At 38.2% G+C, this 17,704-nt stretch overlaps 2 protein-coding genes across 2 annotated transcripts; one reads left to right on the top strand and one right to left on the bottom strand.

The window, feature by feature from the left end:
- Positions 1-324: 324 nt before the first annotated feature.
- c11h1orf194 (chromosome 11 C1orf194 homolog) lies at positions 325-4,273 on the bottom strand. Its single transcript, XM_034695550.1, has 5 exons — positions 4,065-4,273; positions 1,854-1,970; positions 1,644-1,759; positions 1,454-1,563; positions 325-444 (listed from the first exon to the last, which is right to left on the bottom strand). The coding sequence occupies exons 1-4, from the start codon at positions 4,137-4,139 to the stop codon at positions 1,461-1,463; spliced, it is 411 nt and encodes a 136-aa protein (XP_034551441.1). The 5' UTR covers positions 4,140-4,273; the 3' UTR covers positions 325-444; positions 1,454-1,460.
- Positions 4,274-5,370: 1,097 nt separating this feature from the next.
- On the top strand, positions 5,371-17,619 carry elapor1 (endosome-lysosome associated apoptosis and autophagy regulator 1). The gene is made up of 22 exons (XM_034695443.1): positions 5,371-5,563; positions 7,175-7,295; positions 7,444-7,624; positions 7,894-8,041; positions 8,137-8,217; positions 8,366-8,471; positions 8,578-8,727; positions 8,980-9,068; positions 9,332-9,509; positions 9,900-10,028; positions 10,402-10,492; positions 10,581-10,686; positions 10,808-10,945; positions 13,024-13,287; positions 13,873-14,049; positions 14,138-14,288; positions 14,756-14,849; positions 15,085-15,186; positions 15,396-15,522; positions 16,272-16,450; positions 16,608-16,773; positions 16,888-17,619. The coding sequence occupies exons 1-22, from the start codon at positions 5,477-5,479 to the stop codon at positions 16,969-16,971; spliced, it is 2,949 nt and encodes a 982-aa protein (XP_034551334.1). The 5' UTR covers positions 5,371-5,476; the 3' UTR covers positions 16,972-17,619.
- Positions 17,620-17,704: the final 85 nt, after the last annotated feature.

Genomic DNA, 17,704 nt, shown 5'->3' with positions numbered 1-17,704 from the left:
TAGTGTTACTAGAGCAGGCAATAAAATAGGCCCAGAACATGATAATCCTTATGTTACATGAGAAATTGTGTTTTATATGTGTATGATATTTTGGGGTGATCTGCACAGGATTACTCTCTACAGAGTTTTTGTGTATTAGCAAAGTTACTTAGAATTAAAAAAATATATATTTTTTTACATATTTATGCAGACATTCCACCATTCACACTTTTCTCTAGTGTTCACGACTGTTTTGGTTCTTGTTTAACAATTTTTTTTTCTTTCTATGAATCAGTAATCAGTTTTCTGTGTATAGCATTTAAAAGAACACAAGTGGCAGAAGAATGCAGAGAAAGAAGTAATTTATTCATGAGCTCTGGTATAGGTTGTAGAGACAGCAGTTTAGAAAGCTTCATGTTAACCGAATGGATCTTTCTTCCTGCTGTTGCCCATGTTTGAAAATGCCTGTTGAGAAAAAAAGGGGGCTTCTGTTAACATTTGCGACACACCTTGCTCCAGTCATGAGGCCAGATTTTCAGGCCTAAGGCTATGTTCACACTGCAGGCAAAAGTGGCCCAAATTTTTTTGGGGTCAAATAACCAGGTCAGATTTTTTAGAGGCAGTGTGAACACTCAAATCTGGCCCAAATCTAATTTTTTCGTATCAGATTTAGACCACTTCCATTTGTGGTCCTGAATCAGACACAGATCTGTTTTTTCAATGCGACCTCAGGGTGAGCGGCCAAGGCGGATTTGATGCACATTTGATACTTTCACGTCACTTCATAGCGACATACGTCACAATTCTGCACAGCGGTAGCCTTTCAAAAATGGAGGACAGCAATGCTGGAGCAAGTCAATGGAGTGTCCTGCCGAAGGAGTCTTGGGGAGAACCGCTGACAGATGTAATTGAAAGTTGCCCTCTGTGAAACTATTAACGTCGCAGACCCACCACTCCTGACTCTGTGTCCGCATCCACATAGACCTTTCAATCGTATTTGCAGCCACAACTCCGCAAAAAGCCGAAACAAGCAATTTGTCTCTCTTTTTCTTTATACTTGACCTCCTCCGCACCTGGTCATTCATTCTCCGGCTCCCACTGCACAAAAACTTTGTAACAAAGGTGAAAATGCTGACTTCCTCCATGTTTACGTTTGTGTAACAGCTGCATGTAACGTCATTGTTACTGTTCTTTTGCGCATGCGGGGCAGTCCGGAGCCACAAACAGTTCACTCTGGACTCGGATACAGGTCACATTATAGATGCTAATGTGAACAGGCAAACCAAAAAATTGGATCTGAGCAAAAAATCGGAATTGAGCATCAAGCCTTGCAGTGTGAATGTAGCCTAAGTGGGTTTGTGTATGAGTCTTATTATCCACCAGTCTGTGGCTGGATTATCAGCACTAGGCTTGTTTCATTAAATTTCTCCATATAGTGATATGCTGCATGGATCATGAAAAACCTAAACCTCACCTGTTCTTCATTTGATGCTGTAAATTGAGCACCTTTGTGGATCCACCCACATCCTAATGGTTTTCTCTTGATCTTTTTTCAGCATGTCCTGGATCAATTTTTCCTGTTTTCTGTTAAAAAAAGAGATACAATCATCACAGGGCTGCTGCTAGCACAATGACATTTTACTGCCAGTCTGGAAAACACCCACTTCTGGTCGTCAGCGAAAGTCTCCCTCTGGTACATCAGCTGATTCTTTTTCAAGAAGAGGTCTTTGTGATGATCATACATAGACTTGAGCTGGAAGTCCAGGCTGTCGATTTGACCCTGAGGTTTAAAAAACAAGTGTTGCATTTAATTCATCCAGGAATGTTTTCCTGGTTTCATTAGTGAATGCAAAATCATGCATCCTAATTGTTACCTGACTGTCATCAAACATATCGCTCCGCCTGGTGCTGGCTAAAGTGGCTGTATCATGAAGGCGACTCCATGGCTCCTCTGTTTGAGCAATGTGAATCGGTTTTTCATATGTCCTCCTCTGCACAATAAAAAAAAAGGACTAAATATTCCAGACAAGACACCAAGAAATGAAAGCATAATTAACTGTTTCCACACGTTACATTGCGTGATTAATACTGCTCAGTGTTATTTGATGTTAATCACCAATGTTGACTTTAGTAAGTTAGTAGACTTTTAATTACATTATTATATATATAATTGGATTGCACAAGTAATTGCATGTGTAATAAAAAATACTAGGCCCACAATGACTGAGCTCAATCGTGGCACGAGGGTGTTGCTTAAGATTTAAACATTATATACTAATTCCAAAGCTCAGTATACTTGACTGAATGAGAACCAGTTAGCTAGTTTTGGTGACTTCAGTTTGGCCTTGAAATGCATCTGTGTCCAATTCAATTCAGATTAGTGTTTACATGTTGCATGGTTCTAATCTGATATTGGTTTTATAATCCAACAATCATTCACGAGAAGTGTAATATTAGAGAAAGGGGGCATTCAAAATACCACAATTATGTGACATCTTCAATTATTCTCAATCCTGAAGTTTATTTTTAATATTTCCTCAGACAACCATGAACTACAAATTGTGAGACCTTTTCCTATGTTTTGACCCAGCTAGTGTAATGTGGGCTTCTTTTATCCAACATTTTTATATTTGAAATGGCTTCATTTCAATTATTTTTTTGCTTTAAGTATGTTTATGACAATTCATTTCAATTCAAATGTTTTTTATTGTCAATTTTCACTGTATATATGAGACATACAGGAAAAACAAGATGCTGTTTCTCTCTTCTTTTAAATATCGAAAATTTAAATATAAAATATATACAATACAATACAATACAATATAATATAATATACAATATAATACTATGACTACTGCTTCTTTAGTAATTAGTTGATAATATTAAATACTGAATATACAGTAACTAACAGGCTAAATAGATGTATGGATGCTGTATTTTGTAAAGTTGGTTAACTGCTCATCATACAGTGGATAGCAAAAGTCTACACACCCCTGTTTAAATGCCAGGTTTTCTGATGTAAAAAAAAATGAGACCAAATAATGTCAGAACTTTTTCCAACTTTAATGTGACCTATAACATGAACAATTCAATTGAAAAATAATTGAAATATTTTAGGGGGAAGACTAAAAAAATATTTTTTAAATAATGTGGTTGCATAAGTGTACACAACCTTTAACTCGTACTTTTTAGAAGCACCTTTTGATTTTATTACAACACTCTGTTTTTTTGTCCAGTTCTTGCTAATGTCACTGTTGTGCCATATTTTCCCCACTTGATGATGACTGTCTTCACTGTGATCCATGGTATATCTAATGCCTTGGAACATGTTTGTACCCTTCTCCTGACTGATACCTTTCAACAATGAGATCTCTCTGATGCTTTGGAAGCTCTCTGTGAGATGCAATTGAGGAAATGTCAGGAAAATGTCAGGAAAATCCTCCTAGAACAGCTGATCTTTATTTGAATTAATCAAATTCACTTTAAATTATGACAGGTGTATACTGACTACTATTTGTCATGAGTTTGAATGTGATTGGTTAATTCTGAACACAGCCACATCCCCAGTTATAAGAGGGTGTGTATATTTCATTTTTTTTTTTCAATTGAATTGTTCATGTCATTGGTCACATTCGGTCACATTAAAGGTGGAAAAAGTTCTGACATGATTTATCTTGGTCTCATTTTTTTACATCAGAAAACCTGGCATTTAACAGGTGTGTAGACTTTGGCTATCTACTGCATAGATGGACTGTTTTACAACTGAATTAATCTGAGAGCAATAGAGAGAAAGACATTCAGCACCAGGGACCCTGTAGAAAGATCTTCCCTGCCAGTAAGCCCCCCCTGCAGAATATTGGCCCCTATAGGCGTGCTCATAAAAAGTTCCTTCAGTCTTATGCTACATTTGTTCTTGCAAAAACATGAAAAACAGGAATTCATATTGTTTTGGCCAGCTTTCTACTGCTTTGCGTTCTGTTTCAAAATAGTTATCATCTATTCTATTCGTCTATTCTGAAGCATATTTCTGCTTATAGATTACACAAATACCCGGCAGACAAATGGTTAATGGAGGAAGAACTCACCTGTTTTGGTCTAAGGCCGCTGAGAGTTAGGTCATTCTCAAACTTTAGGGAAGGGAAAGGATCCCGGCTCGACATATTCAATGATAAACAGCAAGCTCGACGGACAAAAAACAAACTATGTCCGCGAGTTTGTTTTTGTAGCTTCAGTCACAGCTGAGCAAAAACTCTGCCAGGGGTCACAACCTGGTTCCTAAGCAACTCCATACTTCCGGTTCCACTTCACAAAAGAAAAGTGTTGTTTTCTAAATGTTACTCAAAAGTTTCCGTGTAGGTGTTAAGACGCCCCCTCTTATAGACTGTCTGTTGAGTTATCATGTAAAAAAAAAAAAAAAAAAAAAAAAAAGCCAATTTCTGATTTAAATTAATTATTTACGTAAACCCGTCACTAAATGAATCATTAGTCGCACACATATGGTTAATTGCGCAAAATCACGAAGTATGGAACCACAAAGACGTTTAGGCAGAGCCGTCCCTGACAGACTTGATGCCCTCGGCAAGATTTCAAGTGTATTATAACCATCTCCAACAATCACATCACATATACACTGAAAGACAACGGACATCCAGCTTTATGTTTTACAGGTTTTCTTTGTTTTAAAATGAAAACGACCTCTAAAAGAACATTAATAAGATGGTAATAACACTGATATTTAGCAGGAAACTAATAATACAATTTCAAAATGCATAATGTAATAGTAGTAGAATTTATTCAGTCATTACCTATATAACACAATCATTTTCTCAGTGCAGACACTTTAAACAAAGCAACAGTAATGTATTAAGTGATGACTGAAAAGGCAGAAGCAAAATGTTTATTTAAGCCTAGCCTACATTTTCTATCTAATTAAGCTAACAGCTTCCAAAGTGTAAGGAAAACAACAAAAACAAAACAAAAAAAGGTACATCATTAACACTTAAAGACTTCAAAAACTGATTTACACAACATTATTTTCAAAACCAAAAGTGAATCACAAGCTTTTAAATGTTTACTGGCATCATTCCGCAATTTAATCCAAAATTAAATTAGATAAAAAAATATTGTTTTTCCTTTTAACTTCAAACTTTCTTCCTCACTCATTGAGCGGTGCCCCCTATGGATGGCCCTGCGTTTAGGGACACTTTTTTTTAGGTTGATCATGAAAAACTCTCGTGCTTATGCAGATAGATAATGAATCATTCCCACACTAAGTGACAAATTATTGCATGCATAAGAAAGGCAGAGCTGGCCTGTATGCTTCAACAATCATGCACTGCAACAAATTCTAGGCAACGCCAGGGATGAACACCTCCCAGTATTTGTGTACCATTCACAATGAAGCCGCACCTCCAGCCTCTTGACTGTTTGCACCTGAGGGTGCAGGTCAACCCTCGGCTGCTCGTCTCCATCACTTCAACGTTAACAGGAGGGGACAATGCATCAAGGCCTAATGCATCTGAGCTACTTTGTGCTGTGGCTGCTTTTGGCTCAATCTTCAGCAGATTTGCCCATGTGCAAAGAGGTGAGGAAAAACACATACTCTTATTTAGCCCACATGTTGCTGTTGCCACACATATTTTTGTATATTTCATTACATTGGAAAATGATGAGCTAAAATAAGGTTATTAGTTATATGTTAATGCAGTAATAGAATCTGTTTTCTCTTAAGAAAAAGATGTGCAACATTACTTAACATTTTGAAAAGTGTCTGACCTTAAGCCTCAAACAGTCTCACAGATGTCTGAGCATGCAAGAAAACCTATTCAGAAGCTGTTTTCTGTTTATGTCATTGGAGGATAAACTACATTTATAATGACACGGAGATAAGTGACATTTTCTGACTGGACATTTGCATTACTGCTCTCATTCATAGAAAAACAAAATACTTTTTTTCTTCTTCCAATAATCTGTGGGACATCAACATATGTTTCAATAGCATGTTTGGTTTACACATGAGTCACTTCACTTCTACTTGCATTGGTGCTTGTGTTATCAGATGTATTTTACTAGAGCTGCCATATGTTCTGCTGGCTGTCAGACTTGCTCCCACCTTCAGTATATCTTTTAATTTGAATAACAACTGTCCAGTTTGATAATACTCAGTATTTGTTTTTTATCTGCAGACCCAGAATATTATCTCAGAGTGTGTGAGAGAAAAATATCCCGTCAAAGGAAAAGTTAGCACAAGAGACCAGTAGTCTTTCAAGTTTATTGACTGCTTTTATATGATGTTGATTTGAGGGATGATTTTGGTAGCAGCTGCTATCATCAGCTGATTTTGTTACCATGCCAGTCTGATGACCGTGAGCTACAGAGGCCATCATGTCCTGTTGCCTTAGTTTCCTCATGTTTGTGTAAAAGAGTTGATTAAGCTGTAGCACTTCTCCAGTTTGTTGCATTTTTACATGTGAACCTCCCACCTGGACTAATGTTCACCTGTCATCCCAAACACAGCTAATGTAGCAGCTCTAATGGAAAACACAGACCCTGAGGAGTGCTGCTGCTGCTGTGGCTGCTTTGTTTCTGTTAACTATTAATCCCACAAGGTTGTGTGTGGGCTTAGTCTCCTGAATGACTTTCCACCTTAATTCAGAGGGTGTCAAATGAGATAACCTTTCCTGGTAAATCACAAATTACGTCATTATAGGTGGGATGGAGTTTGCTAGTATCCCCAAAGGGGGTCACAGCAGGAAAAAACAAATACAGCATTAGCTTTGCACCTTAATTCAGTTGTCTCCAAAGTCCTGCGACAACACTAAAATGAAATGTTTACTAAAGGATTGTCAAACCAACATCTCTCCCCCTTGGCTGAGTAAATAGACCCTGAAGGGAGTCAGCAACACATCCTTGATGAGTGAGATTAAAACAACAATTGAGACAGCCTTCTGGGCAAACATTGGCTACGACTTGTTTGGAAAAGAGGCTGGCCTGGGTTTGGAATAAAATTCCTCGCATATAAAGCAATCCTCTTTTAATGACAGCCCCATCATCTTTTCAAATACATGCTGACTTATATACTTATCACCATTAAATGTATCAGTTTTAGTTCTATATTTTATGTGTTTGATGTATGTTTGTTTTTTTGTCCGAAGAGTATGTGTGAACCTCACACCTGTGTTTTTTTGCCCTGCAGTCAGACTATCACTTTGAGTACACAGAGTGTGACGTGCTTGGGTCACGATGGAGAGTGGCGGTTCCAAACAAAGCGGAAACATGCACAGGCCTCCCAGACCCAGTCAAAGGCACCCAGTGCAGTGAGCAGCATCTCATTTCATACATATACCATTCATTACACTCAGTTGTCTTTATGATTCTTGCCATACTGTCCACATCTTTCCAATTTACCTTTTAAATAAGGCCTCTCCTTGTATTTCTCTTTTTGCTCTTCATTCCCTCTTTCAGCTTTCTCCTGTAAAGAAGGGGAGTACCTGGACATGCAGTCACAGCAGTGCAAGAAGTGTTCAGCAGGCACCTACTCTCATGGCACCAGTGTGGCCTTTGATGAGTGGGACAGCCTGCCGCCTGGTTTTGTCACCCATGGGACGAACACAAATGGCGGGGACAGCCACACTAACTGCTCTAAGTATGCACCCTGGTTTTTATTCACTATTAAAATAGTGTCATATTTATTTTTGCTCTATTTTATGCACTACTTGATTTGTATTCATGATTGCTAGTCGTATGCAGTCTGTTTGTTTTTATAGCACATCAGGTTGCACTGGCTTTGTTTCTTTTGAAGTATTGCCCATAGCACATTTCCCCTTGGGGTCAATGGGACTTTTCTAGTTTCATCTAATCCAAGCTCTACTTCAAGAATCTCATCCTCTTGTTTCTTCTGCCACATTTATCCAGCTCAACATGGACACCAAAGGGTGATTACATTGCCTCAAACACAGATGAGTGCAGTGCAACCCTGTCCTTTGCTGTCAACCTGAAGAAGCCAGGATCTGTGTATTTTGAATACTTTTACCCTGACAACAGCATTTACTTTGAGTTCTATGTAAGTGTTTCAAAATTAGTGTTAATATTCACAAAGCTGCTGATTTTAGGGAAGGATGTTTATTCATTTCTTGCCTGTTTCTCCCTCTCCTGAAGATTCAGAATGACCAGTGCCAGTCTACAGACTCTGAGAGCCGGTCGATGAGAATTTCTGAGAGCGACTGGAACAGCTATGGGGTGTGTCTGACTTTAATTTAAACATCTTATTAAACTTGCTGTCATCTGATTATACATTGCTGGGGAGTCAACATCACAAGAACTCATGTTTTTATTGTCTCCACTCCACTCTTTCCAACTTGTTTATTTACACGCTCCCTCTGTGCAGTTTGAGCTGAGTGTCGGCAACAATGTTCTGTACTGGAGGACCACCACGTACACACTGCGGGACAGTGCTGTCAAACCTGTGCTGTTAAAAAACATTTCCATCTCAGGTAGGTTATCAGTAGTGTAGTGTTGTGTGCAGTAGTTTGGAAAATGTGTTCAGTCAACATCTTTTCTCTGTTAATAATTTCAAGTTGACTGACGGTTTTCTTTCAGGGGTGGCCTACACATCAGAGTGTTTCCATTGTAAACCTGGCACCCACAATGCAAAAGAAGGATCTGCTCACTGTACTGCCTGCCCTGCTGAAACATACTCCCGCAAGGGTGCAACCGTCTGCTACCAATGCACAAACAACACATATTCAGGTATGCATGTCAGCATGACTAATACTCTGTCTACAAGGTACTTAGATTAACCCCATTCCTGTAACTACGTCCAAACTTACAATCAGTACGTATTTGCAAGTTTCCACACACACAGGTCTGCATGCAAATACTGCATTTACTGCTTAAGTGCTCATAGAGTGTATATTCAGCTTATCGCTGGATCTTATCGTAATTTGTGTTCTCCCTCAACTCTGCCTGCTGTTTCCCCTGACTCCATCTCTGTAATTCCAGAGGCTGGTTCTGGAAGCTGCAAACCGAGACCTGCATGTACAATCAGCGACTACTTCTACACTCATACTCCCTGTGACTCAGAGGGGAAGGTAAAGTAGAAATGTTACAATGTCATTTAGCAGATGCTTTTATGCAAAGCGACGTAGAGACAGGACCTATGCAGCACTGTCTCTGATGCAGGTTCAGTAGTCAGTACAGGTGACCACAGACAGGGAGGTCACTCCTGCTAAGAACAATCTGTTGTAACGATCAGGTTTCTTTGAATATAAATGCACTGTGCTGTTTGTGAGCATCACAGAGACACTGGTTGTGTTCATTAATATAATCATGACCTGTTTTATTTGTGTCTCAGACTCAGCTCATGTACAAGTGGAATGAGCCAAAGATCTGCATTGAGACTGTTAGTGGAGCTGTGAATTTGCCTGCATCAGGGGAGAAGAAAACCTGTCCACCGTGTAACCCGGGCTTCTTTGTCACCAACTCTTCCACATGTGAACCCTGCCTCCATGGTTTCTACTCAAACGGAACAGGTGCAGGTTTTATACACTTGACAAGCTCTAACTCACCTGAATGTCAGAATAAGACACCATTTATAATGAATTTGATTCAGAGCAGGTCCTTTCTTACAGTCATATCACAACTTAAACAAAGAAAATAGACTTTGAGAGTTAAAAATAATTAGTGCACATTAATTGATTGGCAGTCTTTTTATTTTTTCAAGAGTCTTCTGACTGATTATCATTTAACACTGTGTCAGCTATAAAGACAATGCTAGAAACAATCTGTCTGTTTACACCATCATAGACTGAGAATCAATCAGTTTGCTTCAGCTGCCTCTCCTTGTAATAGAAACACAAATGCTTTGGCCATCATGACCATATTAATAAATGTTTACACTGACATATTCTTTTGATTCACAGTTTGTGCCAAGTGCCCTGTTGGCACGGAGCCAGTGGTGGGTTTCGAGTACAAATGGTGGAACACTATGCCGAATAACATGAGAACCTCCGTCGGCCGTCAAGCGTTCGGTGACAACGAACAAAATAGTGGTGAGACTCAGGAGGGTGCAAGAGTTACTGAAACCTCCAGATGTTGAACTAACGTGCATTAAGTATAACTGAACAGTTGTAAAGTAATTCACAAGGAAAAAATAAAGACAGAGTTAGCTGTATAAAACACCATATATCTTTCAGTCAGAAACAACTTCAAAACATCCTGAACAGCTGACAAATATCATTAAGATTCAAGAGCGAGAGAGAGTAAGGTTGGCATGGTAAAATGTTTGCTTAGATTCATTATTACAGTATTAAAAAGTTTGAGGAGAGCATTATTTCGAAGATGCTGTGAATACTGCATGGTTGTGTGTCTGCTTTGTTAGAAGAACAGCAAATGATTGTGTTTCTGTATCTTTTTCTTTTGCAGCCTGGGAGGTAGCTGGAGAATATGTCTACACTACCCCTGGGGAAGAGGACAGGGACTACCTGACACTTTCACTCCATGTTCCTGGATACAGGTGAAGTCAAAAATGTCTTCTAAATACAACAAAATGCAAACACAATTTTACGGCTTGTTAAGGAAAGTTAAACATCTTGTTTCCACAGGCTGCCTCAGTCTGCGGTCCAAGACGGGGAAACAAGTGAACTGTCCCGCATTACCTTTGTTTTTGAGACCACGTGCACAGCTGAATGCAAATTCTCTTTCCTTGTGGTGAGTGACATTGTTACCAATTAAATGCTTCAGGGTGGGTTCATGTTAAGAAATAAAACTTCACATCAATATGAATACATATCCATATATTTAAGAAATGTGGTGAAATGTTTTTCTGCAGGGCTATGACGAGTGGAGAAATGATATGGTGGAACGGTGGACAGGCAGCAACAGGAAACAGTCATATTCTTACCTGATCCACAGAAACAAGACCAACAGCTTTATCTGGACTTTTCAAAGGACTGAGGATATGAACACGGTGAGATACAGATACACCCTAAAGCTAACTTTTAATCTGTTACTGACACAACCAATGAAAACAGAGTGATGCACCCAAAAATTCACGACTCACACAAGAGCATTGTGCAAAACAGGCAGAGTGTTATGTCCAGTCCAAAGTCAGTAAACAGGTAGTCAATCTAAACTGAGCAAACAATCTAAAAAGACAGAGCCATATACACAGGCTATGGTCAAACATGAGGAAAACTAAGAATGCTGGACTGTCGACAGGTACAAAACAACAAACTGGCAATGAGAGGAGACACACAGGGAATGTGTAGCGCATCTAAAAAAATTTGAATATAAAGAAAAATTTCAATATTTTCTGTCATTTATTTAAGAAAGTGAAAAAACATTATAGTCTAGACTCATTACATTTAAAACTAAATGTTTGGAGCATTTTTCTTTTTACATTTGGCTAATCATGGCCTACAGCTCAAATAATGTGGAAATACATATCTCGAAGTATTAGAATATTTCATTCTGAGTCTGACTGAATTATTTTTTTAAAAGAATATCTCTCAGTGTATTTCAGTAAATGCAACCACAATCACGGGGAAGAGTGTTGACTTGACTGTTGTCCAGAAAACAATCACTGACACCCTCCACTAAGAGGATTAGCCACAGAAGGTTATTTCTGAAAAGGTTGGATTTTCGCAGAGAGGTAAACCTCATAGAAAATCTGTGGGATATCTGTCAAGAGGAAGATGAGAAACTCTTGACCCAAAAATACAAATGAGCTGAAGGATCCTATTAAAGCATCCTGGGCTTCAGTAAGACCTCTGCAGTGACACAGGCTGATGGCCTCCATGCCATGCTACACTGATGCAGAAATTTGTGGTAAAGGAGTCCCAGCCAAGTATCGAGTGTGTAAATGAACTTAATTTTCAGAAGATGGACATTTCTGTGTTTTAAATCCTTTTTTGATTTATCTTAGGAACTTTCTAAAAATCTGAGATATTTTATTTATTTATTTATTTATTTATTTATTTATTTATTTATTTATTTATTTATTATTTAAGAGGACCATGCATATTGATATATGCCAGAGTTAGCCAAAAGGCTAGTTTACATCCGTAGTCCCTTGCCAGATGTTAAAAAGGCTCCCTAAAAGATCAAAATTAAACAAAAACAAAAAATAAAATAAAATAAAATCAAAATCAAAATAAGAAGGGAGAGGAGAAACCAAAACACAAACAAACAAACAAAAAAAGAGAAGAAAAGAAAAGTACAAATAGCACCATTCGATTCAAAATGACTAAAAGCTACATAAGGACATAATATGGCAGTTTTTGCGAAAGTGTCCATGGACATAAAACACATTGAGCAAATACATTTATTTCTTTGCTTCATTTTGTGAGAAAATGTTCCTTCAAGTCTTTACCTAATAGCAGATCATACCAGTTAAAGTCCTGAATTGTTCTTTTAAAACAGTCAGATTTTTATTTTAGCTGTAAGCCATAATCATCAAAAACGAACAAAATAAGGAAAACAATTACCTTTGAAAAGACTAAAATCAGGAGGGGCATAGGTGTTGTTATGCACACTCCATTAAGGCAGCCATGTGGGGCTAACAGCAATCCACAAAAGTGACACAAATAAAATCACAAGAAACACCCGAAACAATCTTAACCATAGGATTTATTATTAACACATGAAATATTAAATGATTCAATGTATATCATTGAAAGACAATATTAAAAAAACACTACAGAAGCTCATGAATGCCCTGAAGGAGAGGCAGCAGTTCCAATCTCAGACGCCTCTCCACTGGTGCATAGGCAGCAGTGGGCTGTTAAAGGCCCAAGACCAGGTGAACCTCGTTGTCCTAATTGGATCCACCTGCAGGGGAAGGTAGATAATGCACCAGAATGCATGCATTTTTCAGTATTGGTTTTGCATTGAACTGTAGAGGGCAGCACAGATCAGTTTGTCCTTTAAAACTACGTCTTGAACTTTCTGTAACTCCTTCATAAATTGATACCTCAAAAAAGCCTTTGTTACTTCAAGCAAAACAGTCTGCCATGATGTACTGTATCTGTTTTATTCTCTCCTCAGGAAAGGAAATACAGTGCGGATGTTGCAAAGATCTACCTCATTCACATCACCAATGTCATCGGAGGTGTAGCCTCTCAGTGTCGTCACTGTGCTCTGAAGACGGCTGAGGCTGGCTCCGCCTGCGTCCCCTGCCCACTGGGACACTACATGGTCCATGGGACGGGAAGGTGCATTAGCTGCCCGCCAAACACCATCATTAAAGGCAGTCAGGCTGTGGGAGAGGCTGATTGTGTTCAGTGTGGACCAAACACGAAGAGTAACAAGGTAGTGGAAACTATATTCTTTTTACCTGGAGGACTATTTTCAAATCACTTTCTAAATCTAGCCCCTATCTGCTAATTTTGAATCTGTAGCAATCTGAACTAGAGTGGAGTTAATAAAAAACTGCAATGTGGACAGGCTTTAAGAAGAGTTTTCATTCACACAATATCATTTGCCGCTTTCAAGTACTACTTCAAGATTTCACAAAATTTTTGGTGGTTGGTCTAATATAAAAAAATAAACTTAAACATAAGCAAAAACAAATATGCTAAATAAAATATGCCATGTTTCATTTTTCTACCCTTTGTTACATAAACATATGCTCTCCACAGTTGTACGTCTAATTGCCATCAACAAAACTCAGAATACACATTTCTTCTAACATGAGATTTCTCAGTTTTTCTCCTACTCAAATTCAATAATGATGTCATTTTTCATCCAAACTTGATTTGTAAAGTATATCCTTGTATATCCTCAGGTAATATCAACATTTACCATTTTTCTGATTTAGGTTTCCTACTGCAGTTTATGAGATTATTCCACTCCCTGTGAATGTGATGTATATTTACGTATTCCTCCATCCTTCAGGCCCACACAGCTTGTCTCAGCAACTGTGCGTTGGACGTGCCGACAAAATCAGGAGCACGTCTGCACTATGACTTCTCTCCTCTGGCAAATGTCACAGGCTTCCACAGCAGCCCCCGCTTCACCAATAGAGGCCTCAGATATTTCCATCGCTTTAATTTGAGATTGTGTGGGAACGAGGTGAGAGGCTGTGATCCAGTTGTCTTTGTGCTTTGACAATTACACCTTCGTCTGAAGGGTTTTTTAACATACAGTGTTTCCATCACAGGGCAGGTTACCAGCAACGTGTGTGGACAATGTAACGGAGAGCGGCAGAGAGGTCAAGGGTTATGTCTGTCAGTCCACTGTGTTTCCCTCTGACATTCGGAGTCAGAGCATGGTGTCCTCACAGCCGTTCCTTATTGCTGACTCACTCATTGGTATGAACTGTTTTAAAAATCATCTATACTGGTTTAGACTAAGGGCTTATCAATATCTATCCTCCACAGCTGCCTGTAGGAGGTATGACAGCCTTCTCTTATATGTAATTACATTTTCACATTCATCTGGAGGCAGCAGAAGCATTATGCTGCTCAACATCATTTTAGGAAGAGTTGTTTTTTTTTAAAGGAACAGTTATGCTAACACAGCTAATACTGAAGCTAATACATAAATTGAACCATATGCCAATGGTATCAGACTCAAAGTAGTATTATTAATGTCAGTATTATTCTTAGTTTAAGTTGTTTTACACTTTCAGGGAACAATGAATTATTAAATAACATAAGCATATATTGCCTGTGATGGAGGGTTGCATACAGGTATTTCACTGTGTGGTTATCTGGTATTCATTGTGTGCACTTTAAATATCTCACATCAGTCTGCTGCATTTTTTCTTATTCTGAAGGTGTGACAACTGACACATCTCTGAGCAGCATCTCCTCTCCAAAGTGGTTATTCCCCTCAGCGTCTTCCCTGCCAGATATCATCTTCTATTACAAGTAAATGAGATCACAACTTTGCATTAATCTTATTTCACTCTTCCATTGTGTTGCTAAGTTTTATATTTTCAATATATCCATAATATATTCAATATATGTATCACATATTTGATGCTAAGAGTTTGGATCTTTTCAATAGTGAAATATAATTGAGACTCAAATAAAGTCTTAACTCTACACTAAAGTGGAAGACAAGACCTTTATGTTTTGTTTGTCATTTTTATAATGTTTCCAGGTCCAGTGTAACGACACAGGCTTGTAAACAGGGCAGGTCAGCCACAGTGAGGCTGAGATGCAATCCTGCGGTGACAATGAAAGACCTCATCACTCTGCCTAGGTAACTTTTTTTCTGACCAAGCACAACTTTTGACCTCAAAACAATTGTTCAGACAACACTTGATTTGACACAGACATTGTGTTACAACAGACCAAATGTGTTGCTTTCTGAGGCCTGGGAATCTGAATTGCAGCCAAAGATGCTCTTTGAAGATCATACTCATCCCTTAAAGCTTCTACCAATCTCTTTTACCTTGTATTGTTTCACAGTAACTGTTCAGAGGGGACGTGTGATGGTTGTACATTCCACTTTCTGTGGGAGAGCCAGCATGCATGTCCACTCTGCACCCAAGAACACTACAGAGAGATTGTCAGCGCCTGCATCCAAGGAATACAGGTAGTGATGCACAGGACTATATTTACTGAAATCCCTGTACCTCCTCTGAACCACAAATCCATCACAGATCTATTGCTAACTTTGATTTGAAACAGAGTCTGGAATGTTTATGTGGAGAGAATAACTTAAAGATACCTTAAAATTTGTAAAAGTTGGTGTTTGGCATTTAGCTCATCTGTACATTGAAATAAAGGGAAGCCCTTGCACATGCTGGTATAATATATACATATTTATATATATTTTAGACTAGTAGCTTATTGGCTTTCTGACAAAAAGCTAGATAAGACAATCGCAACCTTTTCCAAAACTATATGCTAAATGCATGATGCAACCATCAGTATCTTAGCCTATTTAGAAATTAGCTTAACAGGGAAATGAGAAAAAAACACCTTGCATTTCTTACCGAAATGCTAACAACAGCTTTAGAGCACAATCCTTCAGAAGTTGATTTATTTTTACAAAAATAAAAGTCTGAATACTTTTGTGACCGAATATTTCTTTGCTGGGAGCAGCAATCAGATCGGGGCTCGCTGTTCCTAGCTGTTTCCCCCATGACTATCAAGCTGGTGGTTGTAGCTTTATTTTTAATGGGCAGATTTTCCTGTCTTAGCCTCTACTAGAAAGTGTGTTGGTGGACATCCTGCACTGTTTAACCATTCCTTTAAAAAAAATACTGATAGCTTTAGTATTGAAGAAGTAAACTGAATTTTGCTCAGGGCACATGAAACTCTGTGATTTGTGTATTTCAGAAAACCACCTATGTGTGGCAGCAGCCTTTGCAGTGTTACGGCGGTGAGTCATTACCAGCACAAAAAGTCAGTGCCTGTGTGACAATGGATTTCTGGCTGAAGTTTGGTGTTTCCATTGGAACAATTGCAGCTGTGCTGCTCATCAGTATCAGCTGCTATTTCTGGAAGAAGACACGCAAGTATGCTAATGAGCTTCTCATTTAATTTAGTGTTAAAGCACTGATGTGTCATCTTAGTAAATAAGATTCATGATAAAACCTGAGCTAACGGCCTGAAAACTCCAGAGATGAAGCTAAGCTAACATGATGTTACTCCATGATGTTTCTTTGTGTGCAGGTTGCAGTACAAGTACTCTAAACTGATGATGACCTCAGAGGGTAAAGAGTGTGAGTTGCCCACTGCAGACAGCTGTGCGATAATGGAGGGCGAGGACGCAGAGGATGACATTATGTACCTCACCAAGAAATCCTTTTTCAATAAAATCAAGTCCTTCTCAAGAGAGGTCAGTTACCTATTCATGCACACATTGAGACATATATAAGACAACTTTTCATGCTCTATGTTATTATCAGCATTATCACTTTATTTATCATGTATCATTATTCTTGTCTTTCAGAGGTCCTCAGATGGGTTTGACTCAGTTCCACTCAAGTCATCTTCACTCCTGCAAAGAGAAGAGGAAGACTCTGATTATGATTAATTCAGATGGTGAAAAAGTCTTATCAGAAAGTGCAAAAGTGTTAGACATCTATGCAGCTCCAACAGATGGAGTTGGAAAACAGGGATTTGCTTCATTTTATTTGTTTCTGAATATACATGCTTACTTAGATCATTTCATATTGATGTAAGGAGTGTTCATTTCATGTAGTATCACCTTAGGTTTTTTAACCTAATATAGCATTATAAAGTCTCCATATTGGGGATTTATTTCAGTGCTTGAAAAACTAATAATATGTGAGAACTGATGTGTACATTTTGCATGAACATGATTGTGTGTTTTATTTTTGCTTGTTCTCTTCTTTTATTTCTGAACTACATTTTTAATCAAACTTTCCAAGGACTTTTATCTTATTTGTGTTAAATAGCTAGAATTTTCAAAATCCTTTACTGCTGCACATATGATTATGATATAAATGTGCTTTGTTTTGAAAAAACATCAAAAAATGTAATATTAAAGAATGACCTTTAATGCTGCCTTCAAGAGATCTGCATGAGATCATATCCCAAAGCATGAAAATAACTGTATATCTTAACAAAATGTATGTTGTGTAAACTACTACTACTGTGTGACTACTTTACATTATTATAAGAGCGTGTGTGTGCTTTTGATTAAAAAGATAACTTTTGGTCACATCCAGAGCATTTTAATTGTTTGTTTGAGTTAGAAAAATATAACATGAACTATTTAAATATAAAAATAACACTAGAGTAAA

The sequence above is a fragment of the Notolabrus celidotus genome, chromosome 11 (genome assembly GCF_009762535.1).
Source record: "Notolabrus celidotus isolate fNotCel1 chromosome 11, fNotCel1.pri, whole genome shotgun sequence".
Lineage (NCBI taxonomy): Eukaryota > Metazoa > Chordata > Actinopteri > Labriformes > Labridae > Notolabrus > Notolabrus celidotus.
Note: the sequence above shows the minus strand (reverse complement) of the source record. Positions and strands in the feature narration are given on the sequence as shown.